Source organism: Rhincodon typus, chromosome 19, assembly GCF_021869965.1.
Source record: "Rhincodon typus isolate 14 chromosome 19, sRhiTyp1.1, whole genome shotgun sequence".
NCBI classification, from domain to species: Eukaryota; Metazoa; Chordata; class Chondrichthyes; order Orectolobiformes; family Rhincodontidae; genus Rhincodon; species Rhincodon typus.
Window position 1 is genome coordinate 47,695,541 of NC_063350.1, and position 13,353 is coordinate 47,708,893.

Consider the following 13,353-nt stretch of genomic DNA (forward strand, 5'->3'; position numbering starts at 1 on the left):
TTCCAATAAATTGGTTAAACATGGCTTATCTTTCACAAAACCATGTTGAGCATGCCTGATTATCTTGAATTTTTCTAAGTGCCTTGTTAAGACAACTTTAATAATAGCGTCTAACATCTTTCCTTTGGTAGGCATTACTGACCTATGGTTCCTGTTTTCTGTCTCCCTCATTTTTCAATAAAGGAGTTATATGTGTTATTTTACAATCTAATCTTCAGTTGCCGGCTATGATCACTTTGCAAACATATCTGGGTAATGACAGTCAGTCCATAATAATATCCTTATAATTATGACAGTTATTTACCCATCATGTAATGAACATTAGATGCATTGAGGTCAATAGCCTATCGACCTTTCTTTTCACAATTCTTTGCCTCTCTGACCTTACTTGCTGGAGTATTCTTAAATTTGGACACTTTTTCCCTTCCTATCACACTCTGGTTGTCATTGCCTGTATTGCTAAATAAAAAAAACAAAAGACCTGTGGATGCTGTAAATCAGGAACAAAAACAGAAGTTGCTGGAAAAGCTCAGCAGGTCTAGCAGCATCTGTGAAGAAAACAATCTGAGTTAACATTTCAGGTCCGGTATTGCTAACCTGCTTTGGCCTTCCTGTTCCATCTCCCAAATCTCACATGAACACTACCCTCCAGTGATTTAGTTTACAGAACCTAGTTGTGAAATTCACCAGGACTCTGGTCTCAGCACAGTTCAAGTCAACACATGCCTTATTGGTACAGCTCCATCTTTCCTCAGTACAGATGCAGACATCACATGAATCAAAACCCATTTCTCCTATACCAATCTTTCACTACACATTTATTGCCCATGTCTGATTACCCTTGTAATAGAGTAGCTTACTAGACTATTTCAGATGATTGTTAAATGAAGGTCTAGATTTGCATGTACACTAAAACAAGGTAAGAATTTCCTTCCCTAAAGGACATTAATGAACCAGACAGATTTTTACAATGGTTGATGCCAGTTTCATGGTCACCATCACTGAGACTAGCTTTCAGATTTATTAATTGAATTTAAATTCCACTAGCTACTGTGATGAGATTTAAATCTGTATTGCCAGGGCATTAGCCTCGGCCTCTGGATTGGTAACCCAATGACATTATGAACCCTTCCACTCCCCATTTACTCTATATAAATTTGCTCTTGGTTCAGGTCAGAGATTCAGAGATTATTATGTTTGTTTAATTTAGTCCTCATACCCACTCATCCGAATACCTTTCTTAGTCCTGCCCCTCTCGTTGGCACTCACCTGGACCACAGCAACTGGATATTTCTCCTCTCACTCCAAACACCTCTCCAGCTTTGAGGAATATCCTTAACCCTGACATCAGGCAAATACCACAGACTTTGAAACTCATGCTGTCATATGCAGAGATAGTATTTGTTCCCTTAACTATACTGTTTCACAACTGCAACTACATTCCATAATACTCCCTCCACTGAAATGGACACGGGGGGCACTGCAGTGCCACGGTCAGTTTGGCACATATCCATTAGGAACCAAGGTGTCATGAGCAAACATTAAAAACCAATCAATCAGAAAAACCCATGAAAACTTTAACACAGAGGAAAATTGGACATTATATAAATTAAGCAATTGATTTTCCAGGGCTGTGTAAGTTGCTCATCAATAATTATGATGTCATATACCATTGAAAATCCAGGTGCACCTCCTTAACAAGACATAACCTTTTGGAGGTACTTTTTAGCAACTTGAAAGAGGGAGATCTCATCAGTTTAGTGGTTGCTAAATATTTCTATTTTCAAAAACTCCAACAGCACACCCTGCAAAGGAGCAGAGAATTATTGGCAACAACTTCTGGATTTCCATATTCCACATAGTGTGTATGAACACCAGAAGTTGCGATCAGTTTCACAACTGTAGTGACAGAAAACATTAACATTACAGCCACAAAAGCTGGGTCTATGCAGAGACAGAAAGAAGCCACGAATGACTTAAAATGTAAAGTAGGTAACTTGCCTGCTAATTCAATAGTACCGGCCAATGAATAATTATTCTATACCCTGTAGAAATGCTTAGTCTTTTTGAGCAAACATTAAGAAGCTTGGCTCAACAGAGTGAGTTCAAGAACAGCCTATATTTTGTTTGCTATTCAAATATTATTCAAAATGGAGACAATTTTCTACCTAATAACAGGCCTATGGAGTTTTCATCAAAGATGAAGCAGTTTAACCATTTATTCATTAGCACGTGTATAAATTTCCCCAACCTGAAACTCACCTCTATTACGCTTTACAATGATATTGACTGAAAGGATTTTTGTGTGGAATTTTCTGATCTATGTTTCTTTGTAAAGCTTTTCCTAAACTGGTACCTGTCCAGTTTGTCATTAGAAGAAAAACCAGATTGATTTTCAACAAATGTTTAGTGAGTAGCAATCATATTGGCAACAAAATTTAGGACATTGGATTTAAAATGACCTGTAATTTAAAGACTAGGAATGAATTGCACGAGGATTGAAATGTCATTCAGCATAATAGCTGTATTTTTACAGACCTGAATTACAAAGATCATGGAGCCATTTTCATCTCATTCCACATTCAATATATAATTTAAAATGGGATGCTCTTCTTCTAAATGTTTTAAATTTTTCATAGATCACTGATTGTTGATGAATGAATAGCACAGTAATTATAGTATAAGCAAATGTAAATTATCGATTTAGTCACTAGACCTGGTAATTAGTAGGAAACTGATCACAGGGGTTATTCAAAACTAACATTTCTAACATTTCTATTTTAGTAGATGTCAATCATTTTCAACTAAACGTTATTGAAAATACAAGCAGTTGGTGCTCACAAGCTTAAAATGGAAAAAAAAGATTTCCATTCAAGACTAATGCCTAAACAATTAAAAATCTGATATTATTAATTTTAAATATTTCTGCAATAACTTTTAACTGGAATAAATATTCCTCCTGAAATTAGATTTGATAACACCCTGTTCCTTGACATTACAAGTGCTATTTTGCTTCCAAACAGCAGTTATCATACATATATACACTTTTGATCATAACTGCATTAAATGACACCATGCACCCCTTTGAGCATCTGTCAAAACTGTATAAAATAGATTGATAAAAATGTAAATCAGTGCATAAGCCAAGCATTTATCCGCAGCAAGGAACTCCTCCACTCTTGGTTAGTTCTATTTTAAGGAACTGTTTTCAGGTAAATTGCTGTTTGATTTCTAGTGACATTTACTGTGAACATACAAATGTTTGGTAAATCGCCAGGATTGTTTCATGTTGTTATATTGCATCCATATCCATTAGCAAATGATGTGACATGTGCTTATTTTAGGGATGCTGCAGAACCCACTTGCTAATAGATATGGGTGCAATATGTTGTATCCCCCTGGGACTTCAACATGACAGGCACGGAAGCTGTTGTCTAAGAGTTTTAGTGCATTTCCGGAGTGCACCTTGTAGATGCTTCTGCTACTGACGGTCAGTGGTGGACAGAGAGTGAATGTTTGTGCATGTGGTACTAATCAAGTAGGTTGCTTTGCCCTGAATTGTGATAAGCTTTCTGAGTGTGGTTGGGGCTTCACCCATCCAGGCAACTGAGGAGTATTCCTTCACACTCCACCTTGTAAATGGTGGATAGTCTTTGTGATAGTCTGAGAGGACTGGGCAAAAATATCAAAGGGCAGGACAGTTGAAGAACAGTGGCAAATGCTTAGCATGATATTAAATACCTCTTCATTAAAGTATATTCCTGAGAGGAAGAGGAATTGTAAAAAGGTGAAAGATCATCCATGGCTGAACAAGTAAGTCAAGGATAACACAAGGGCAAGAACTAGGGCACATTGTACTACAAAAGTTAGTGGCAGTCTGGAGGATAGGGAGAACTTTAAGCATCAGCAAAGGCTTATTAAAAACAGAATCAAAATAGTTAAGATGAACTACAAAAGGAAACTAGTAGAAAACATGAGCACTAAGTATATAAATTGGAAAAGAACAGTGAAAGTAAATGGTGGCCCTTAAGAGGATGAAAATGATGAGGTAATAATGGGAAACTCAGAAATGGCAGAGGCACTAAACTAATATTTTGTCTCTGTTTTCACAGTGGAAGATAATAATTTCTTCCCACAAGTTGCAGTTTCTACAGAGGAACTTGGTGAAATTAGTAAAATTGGGCAGAAGTTATTAAGTAAACTGATGGGATTAAAGTCCCCAGGGTCTGATGGCCTGCACCTTACGGTATTAAAGAAGATGGCAGCAAAGACACTGGATGCATTAGCTATGATATTCCAAAATTCCATAGATTAGAAACATATTAATGTGACACCCTTATTTTAAGAAAGGAGATAGGCAAAAAGTGGGAAACTATAGACCGGTAAGTTTGACCTCTATAGTGGGGAAGTTACTGGAGTCCATCATAAAGGAGGAGGGAACTGAATACTTGGAAAAACAAAGCTCAATTCATCAGTGTCAGCATGGTTTCATGAAGGACAAGTCATGCTTGACAAACTTGCTAGACTTCTTTGAGGATGCAACCAGCAAGATAGATAATGGGGATTGAGTGGATGTGGTATATCTAGACTTCCAGAAGGCATTTGACAAGGTGTCGCATAAAAGACAGATCAAGAAGTTTAGATTCCAGGGGATTAAGGGTGGAATATTAGCTTGGAGAGAGGATTGGCTGACTGATAGAAAGCAAAGGGCCTGGATAAATGGACCCTTCTCTGGATGGCAAACTGTAAAATAGTGGGGTGCCAAAGGGTTTAGTTCTCGGATCTTAACTATTTATAATCTATACAAATAATCTACAAACAAGGACAGAATTTAACATTGCAAAATTCATGGATGGTACTAAAATAGGTGGGAAAGCAGGCTGAGTTGAGGAGATAGAGAGTTTACAGATGGATATTGATAGGCTAGGAGAATGGGCCAGAATTTCGCAGATGGAGTTTAATGTGGATAAGTGCGAGGTTGTCCATTTTCGCTGAAAAAGTAAAAGGGTAAATTATTATTTAAATGGGAAGCAGATTCAAACTGCGTCAGGGCAGAAGGATCTGGGCATCTTTGTGCATGAATTGCAGGAAGTGGGTATGCAGGTGTAGCATATAATAAGTAAGGCAAATGGAATCCTGGCATTTATGGCAAAAGGACTGGATTGTAAAAATAAAGATGAATTGTTGCAATTATATAAGGTTTTAGTGAGACCACACCTGCAGTATTGTGTCCAGTTTTCATCTCCTTCCTTGAGGAAGGATATCATGGCATTGCAGGCAACTCAGAGGAGGTTCACCAGATTGATTCCAGGGATGAAAGGCCTGTCATATGAGGAGCACTTGACCAGCTTGGACTTGCACTTGCTGGAGTTCAGAAGAATGAGGGGGAATCTGATTGTGGTATATAAAATGTTAAAGGGGATTAATAAGGTGGACGTGGAACAGATGTTTCCCCATGTGGGACGGTCTCGAGCAAGAGGTCATACATATAGAGTGAGAAGAGGTGGGTTCAAAACTGAGATGAGGAGAAACTACTTCCCTCAGAGGGTTGTGAATCTGTGGACCTCACTGCCCCAGAGTGCAGTGGAGGCAGAATCAATCAACAGATTCAAAACGGAAATAGATATGTTTCTGAAGGAAAGTAGGATAAAGTGCTATGGGGAGCAGACAGGAAAGTGCAGTTGAGACCAGGATAAGATCAGCCATGATCATGTTAAATGGCAGAGTGGGCTTGAAGGGCTTAATTGCCTATTCTCGCTCCTAATTCCTATGTTCCTATATAAATCAGGAGGTGAGCTACTCGCTTGCAGGATTCCTTGGACTTGTTCTTGTAACGTTGTGTCTATATGGCTAATCTGGTTCAGCTTCCTGTCATAGTGACCCCAGGATGTTGATAGCAGAGGTTTAGTGACTGCAATGCCATTGAATGTCAAGGAATGATGGCTAGATTTCCTCTGGATGGAGATGATCAATGGGCAGGTTATTGCTAAGCAAGCTCCACATGATAACACCGTTAATGACACCTTCCAATGACAGCACCAAGATTCACAGGAGTTTGCTGCATAACCTCACCCCCATGACAGTATGTTCCATGCCACCAGCTCTATGTGGGGAACTGCAGAGTAGGATAAGGAAGACAGGAGGCAATTAATACAGTCTCTTCCCACTCAAGCTGTCTATAATTGATCCATTCATTGTACCAGTAAATGCAACTCAAATTACTCACTCCCCAATACACCCACAATTTCCTTTGCCTCTGCTACAGATCATCATAGCAACCACTTTGTCACTGTGCAAAAGTAAAAGCCAGCATGAGAAAATTTCCAAACTGAATTTATAAATCAAACCATGCCAAATTGCATACAAATGCCAATTAATTATCTTTGCTCCTGTCTTCTACATTTCTTTGCATGGTCCAGAGCTCCTACATGTTGCTGCTCATTAAGTATATTGTGGGTCATAGGAAACTTCAGGCCTTGACTGGAAGAGGCTCTAGATGACCTTGAAGGATGACCTCGAGCATTTGGGTCTACACAGTCCTGCATCAGACTGCATTAGGCCAGGGCCGTTGTAGTCTGGGCTGGCTTGCAGGCAATGGCAAGGACACTTGCAGAGTGGCAGCGGTGGGAGATCATATCCTGTAATCCAGAAAGCGGGCAGCAAATATCCACACCACAGAGTCACTGCCATGCTCTAGGATTGCCCCTCTGTAATCCAAGCAATCTGTTGACGGACAGATGGCTAGACTACAATGAGATCCTGTTGGACAGCAAGCTGAAATTTTATAACTTCAACCTAAGGTTTGACATCAGCCCCCATACTTTAGGTGCCTTCTGCCAGTGCTGCAATGGAAGAAGCCATTAGAGACCTCTTCATGGTTGATTCTGTGAATGACCTCATAGTGTTGGGTACCACTCCATACTGGAAATCTTTGTGCCTTGTTAGTGTTAGATTCTTTTATTCTTTTTGAAATTTACTTCTGGCTGTCTAGCATGATGGCACAGTGGCTTAGTGTTAGCACTGGTATCTCACAGCTCTAGGGTTTGATTCAAGCCTCGGGTGGCCGTACCCGTGTCCCAGTGTGATGTGGGTCTGGGTGGGTTGTTCTTCGGTATGGACTCAATAGGCCAAATGGCCTGCTTCCATACTGTAGGGATTCTATATATCTATGACTATCAATGCATCAAGCATTTCAATATTCATTATCATCAGTCTTGTTCAGTAAGCCACCACATTATAGGCCTCATTTGATTTCTCAGCAGCAGAACCCATGTGTAAGCTCATTCTCCTGGGAGCTGGCGTCTGTGCTATCATTGTCCCTGCAGCAAGCTGCTGGGCATTCAGGCCCAGTATCTCAATTAGAGATCCCCACCTCTAATTTGTCCTCTGAAGTACACATGGCACCAGTATCCCATTTGGCAGCTGGAAGTATGTAAAGAAGGAACAGTGTTGTTTTTTTCCTTCATCACTGTCTTCCTGTCCTTGTACCTTTGGTCCTCTCCAACTGCCTGTCACAATGATAGTTCTTGGGGAATAGAGAATGACAGAACATGGTTGTGATAAAGGGCAAGAAAGAAAGAAGAGATGTGCTCTTTAATCACTTGCACTTTGAAAATTCAGAGTATGATGAAGGGGAGTGAGACATGAAAAGGTGGACTATGTATAAGTAGCATGGAGACCACCATCTCCTCCAGGGGTGAAAACCTGTTGCCTTCTGTTGTCTCTAATAAAATACCACCTTGAGCTGCAAGAGAGAGAAAAGTGTGTTCATATATGTCTAACAATAATTTGGGGTAATGCAGCGGCCATGGTTAGATAGTCATGTTTGCAATGCGTCCAAGCTGTGAAAGGTGGGTGTGAGGCTTCTAACTGTGTACCATATCCCAGGGAGAGATGAACCAATCAATTGTGCTTGATAGAGCTGGTTAGCAGATACTGTACGTGCTTGGTGACATGGGAGGCTAATGATCCCCTTAGTGGGATGTTGCATGTGAGAATGCATTCACCAATTTTGACCTCTGACATGAGGTCATTGAATCCTCTGTGGGCCCACTTCCGAATCTTTATGGCTGGATCCCTGTCAGTTTTTTTTTTCTGAAGAGTTTCCAAGACCCCTACAGATACAAAGTGCTGAATTTCAATTCGGGATTGGGAACACACCATAAGAACAAATTCCAGGTCCCAAGCCAACACATCGTGGTTCAGATACCCACCAGTAATGAAAGGTTCAGCCAATTAATGCCTTGGGCGTGAGTTTGTCCACAAACAAGACACTGTCCCAGACTCTCAGGTCAGCAAACTAGGCAGCCAAGGTGGAGCTATTGAAGAAAGAGAGGAAGAAGGCCAGGTGTTCTTTTTATAAGTTTAGAATGTCTACAATCCCTGGCCACCATCAATCACAGTCAACTCCTCCAAAGTGGCTTTTGCTATGGCCAGACAGCCATTACAGGCAAAGGAGATCCCTCAAAAGTCATGTTATGTCCATCCCAACCACTCCCAACACTGGCCAATGTCCCGAATAACAGCCCCACCCCATCCATCCTCAACCTGACTCTAGTGTTCAATTGTTCTGTGTTTGATTCAGTGAGTCTGTTTACTATTGATGGTCATGGTGTTTGATTGGTTAAAATTGGGTGTGAACCCAATTCCCTCACTCCATTACTTTTCTCCTGATTTTGATTTATTATCAGGTCCATTGTATTAGAACAATGGAAACAGCACACTGATTTATTTGTTTTAATGAGAGTCCTTGATCTGTAACCATGAAAGACTTTATTCAGTTGTTTGATTTGTACGATAGTGCTTTAGGAAGGGAAAGACTGCTTAATTTTGATGATTGATACATCAAAATAAGGATCTACTTATTTTAGTCTTGAGAAGATTTGGTCATAATGCTCTGATAGGAAAATGATTTAGTTTCTTGGATAATTTCAACATATGTTGCAAATCTATGTGATAGAAACTGACTTACCACACTGATGGCTGGAAAAGATGAAGGATCTGCCACAGTCTGAGCTAGCGCCTTGTGCTTTCTTCAGAGTTTTCCCTTCAGAACACCTAGTTTAAGGTTATCCTGGTTATTTAATTAGGCTGTCCTGATAACTCAGGGGTAATAACTGAGCTGTGCAACTCAGCAAGCTCCTGGGTTCAATCTGTACCGTGATACAAACACATAAAATGGAATGTGCAGGAAAAGACCAGCTGGCTCATCAAGCCTAAATGATATTGGAATATCATTTCATTCTCCTTCCACCACCTTCCACTTTTCCATAGGCAAATGACTTACTGGGAGTCACAACAAAAAAGAACCCTTGGGTCACTAACAACAACATCAACAACTTACATTTAAGTAGCAGCTTTAGTGTATTGAAACATCCCAGAGGGCTTCATGGGTGCATTATGAAACAAAATATGACACTGAGCCATGTTAAAAGATATTAGTTCAGGGGACTCAACGTAATTCAAGGGGGTGGGTTTGGAGGAGCATCTTAAAGGAGGAAAGTCAGTTAGAGTGGTGCAGGAAGGATGTTTCACAGCTTGCAACCTAAGCAACTGAAAGGACATCTGTGATTGGGTTATTTAAAATGTCAATGGACAAGACGTCAGAATTAGAGCAGGGCAGATATCTCAGAGGGTTGTGGAGCTGAAGGAAATTAGAGGTAGGAAAGAGTCAGGTCATGGAAAGGTTTGAAAGCAAGGATGAAACTGTGCTTGACTAGGACTATGTGTCAGCGAATACAGGGATGATGAGGAAACATGATTTAAGACATGGGTAGCAAGGTTTCACCTAATTTCAAGTTTACAGAAGGAAGAATATGGAAAACCAACAAGGAGTGCTATGAAATCAAGTCTAGAGGTAACAAAGACATGAATGAGGGCCGAAACGGACCCGAAACAGACCCGAAACATTAACTCTGTTTTCTCCTTCACAGATGCTGCCAGACCTGCTGAGCTCTTCCAGCAACTTTGTTTTTGTACATGAATGAGGGCCTCAGCAACAGACAAGTTGAGGCAGGGACAAAATCAGGAGATGAAAGTGGAAATAGGTGGTTGAACTGAAGGCATAAATGTGAAGTCAGAAATTCATGAGGGGAATAATTCTGGAAAATGTAACTGTGCCATTCCCCCACTCTCTCACTTCAAGAGATCAAATGTACAAAATGTTACAGATAAAGACCACCTGCATGAAGCAATCTTTGCTTCAGTAAAAATTGGTCCATCCCCTTCTTAAAACCTTTCAGAGAGTCAGCACTCAGCACAGAGGCTAGCACTGCATTCCACAGGCCCACCACACTCTGGCAAAAGAAAACCACTAACCACCTAGTCTAGTCCTACTCTTACAAAGTTTAAACGATTTGGTTGACATTATTGTGATTGTCATTGAAGCAACTGACCTCAGCAAAAGTGGGCGAGACATGAAAAGATTGGTCAGGAGTTCCCTTCTCTTCTATTCATGACCCAGCCACCCTTACTAAAAGAGTGTAAGATCACAAGCCACCCCAGTTTGACTCTGATGCTGTCTGCATCTGGACAGCTTGTTAATCTCACTGCCTGAACTCCTGCTAAAAGAACTCTTATTTGGCCAAGGTATTGAAGGGCAGAAGTTCGCAAACTGGAGATTGGCAGAACCCACAGAAAAAAAGCAGAAGCAGTTATTTTTAAAAATTATTAAATGGGACGTGAACTTTGCTTATAAGTTCAGCATTTGTTTCCCAATTCCTAATTGCCCTTGATAATGTGCTGGTGAGCCACATTCTTGAACTGCTGCATGCCACATGTGTAGGTAGCACCACAGTGTAGTTAGAAAGGCATTTTAGGATTTTCTTACAGGAATGGTGATTTGCTTCATGCCGGAATTCTATGGTACCTGAAGGCAAATTTACATGGGGTGATGTTCTAATGTTCCCATCTGCCTGATGCCTGGGTCCTTGTAGGTGATAGAGGACATAGATTGGGAAGGTCTAAGGAGTCAACGGGACCAGAGAGTACAAGGTGTATTAAACTTGTATAAAACACTGGTTCAGCCTTGGCTGATGTATTGCATCCAGTTCTAGAAACTACAGGCTGAGTAGGAGTTTGAGAGAATGCAAAACCAAAGATGGTTCCAAGGATGAGAGATCTCAATTACATAGATTGGAGAATTTAGGACTAGACAGAGTCAATAGGGAAAATTGTTCTGTTGGTGGAAGGAGCAGGAATCAGGGAGCTCAGGTTTAAGGTAATTGGCAAAAGAAACAATAGCGACATCAGGAAACCTTTTTTTCCCCACAGTGATTGTGCAGTGTTATGTGAAGAGGTGATTGGACTGACAATAAGTGAATTGTTTCTTCAGACGACCAGCACAGACACTAGGGGCCAAATCGTCTCTTTTATGTTTCTCTGTCCGCTCACCTTATTTCTACAAGATTTCTGTCAATGTTCCAGTAAAGTTATGAAGCAACGTCAGGACAACCTTGTAGACATTTTCCTGTTAAGGATGACATGCCATTAATTTTCAATATGGGATAATAAAACGTTGTACTGAGTGAATCTGATCATTACTGTTGCTGAGTATTTACAATTTGTGAAATAAAATAGATTAATGTTTCACATCACATATCAAAATACCAGATGGTTTCTCAGTTTGTCTTCATAGGAATTAAAAATTATGACATACAATGGCTATCATGTTTAAATCACAATGGTAAATTATATCAAACTACTCTATAGCTGCATAATGTGCAGTATTGGCTTCTCTTAAACATAAGACATTCAGTCCACTTACAGGAGAACCTAGCATCAATGTACCTGAGAGAATATTTAAGACCTCTAGTTCATAATAGAAGACTTGAATGGCAGTAAAATTTCCAAATGATTCCCTTCACAGTGCTTTGCCTCCATTGTGTTTTTACCCTGCATTCACACAATAAGCAGTTCCTCTAGAAAGTAGCAGGAACTTAGTGTTTCACTGTCAAGTGAGAGAGTGAATACTTCTTGTACAAATGCATGCTTGCTTTCTTTTTCTACCTTTCTAATTCTCTTCCTTTTCCAAACAACTGTTCTCTCAGTGGAGAAGGTGAGCAAATGAGACCCTGTGGAAATTTGATTCGAGATACAAAAGCTCACATCACTGCCAGCTTCGGCAGGTATTATGAAAATGCTCATGTGATCTATTCTTCATCTCTCTTCCAGGAATTATGGCTGGTTCTAATAGATCAGGAGACCTCAGGGATGCCCAGAAGTCTATTCCAATTGGTACAATCATGGCAATTGCAACAACATCTGCAGTCTGTATCCTTTTTACTCTTAATGCAGAGCTTAGCTAACCTGCTCCTAATAAGATAATTAAGTAATAACTTTCATTGCTGTGGTGTACAAAGCATTAAATGGCTCCCACATGGTTATTAGGCACAGAAGCTGACAAATTATGATTTTTAATAAGTATGTATAAAGACTGCTTAATGCTAGAAATATTAAACTAATTAGAGTTATAACTGAAAATACTCTGAAATGAGATAATATAAATTATTTTTTCATTTATTTTGTATGAAATTTAGTACAGCTGTTTCTACTGAGGGGCTCTCATAAATGTAGTGGTCATACTACATTGAAGTCTGTCATTTATCAAAATAAGAAGCATCCAAAATTGCTCTGACATGCCAACTTTTCTGTCTCCCACATCAACTGGGTGGAATTTTAACTATAGTAGCATGAGTGATTGGAAGTGGTTTAAAAACAGGAAGCTTGCCCCAAACCTCTAGCCATCAACAAGCCCTTTGGACTAAATGGTCCACTCCTGTTCCATGAGATCCAAAGATCTGTCTTTACCTACAGCATGCCAAGCTGTGCACAAACTAACCCTTCGAGAGAGGTGGTTATTAGTTTTGATATGTCAATTGCTCAGTTAATGTGATATTGACATGGAATTTGAACTTTAACTGTGGTTCCTAAAGTTTTCTGAGTTTCTCAAAACTTGCCTGAGAAAGTCAAGTGAGAACACAATGTCAAATGAGGTATCTGATAGGAAGATTTGCCAGTAAATATTAAAAACTCACAACTCTTATCTTGCCTACTTGTCACAGTACTGTGCTGGAAGTTTACTTTTTGCTCCTTTGGAGGTCACATTGACACCTTTGTAAGTTAGTAAGGCCAACTTCACCCTTCAGAGATCTGATTTATCAGATCAGCATGGGTACTGCTTGCTTTATTTTACTTTGGACTTCAGATGAGAACCAATATAGTTGATTTAGGTGCTGGTACAGATGAGAACCAGCTGTGCAGCTCCAGCAGAATCAGTACCAGCAGCTCCAGCAGAATCCATACCAGTAACACCAGCAGAATCCGTACCAGCAGCTCCAGCAGAATCCGTACCAG

At 40.1% G+C, this 13,353-nt stretch overlaps 1 protein-coding gene across 1 annotated transcript in view; it reads left to right on the forward strand.

Annotated features, from left to right (window-relative positions):
• The window catches only part of LOC109911932 (solute carrier family 12 member 5-like), a 328,602-nt gene that overhangs the window by 260,757 nt on the left and 54,492 nt on the right, over window positions 1-13,353 (forward strand). The window contains 1 exon segment of the mRNA XM_048608592.1: window positions 12,172-12,270. Within this exon segment, the coding sequence (XP_048464549.1) occupies window positions 12,172-12,270 (99 nt within the window).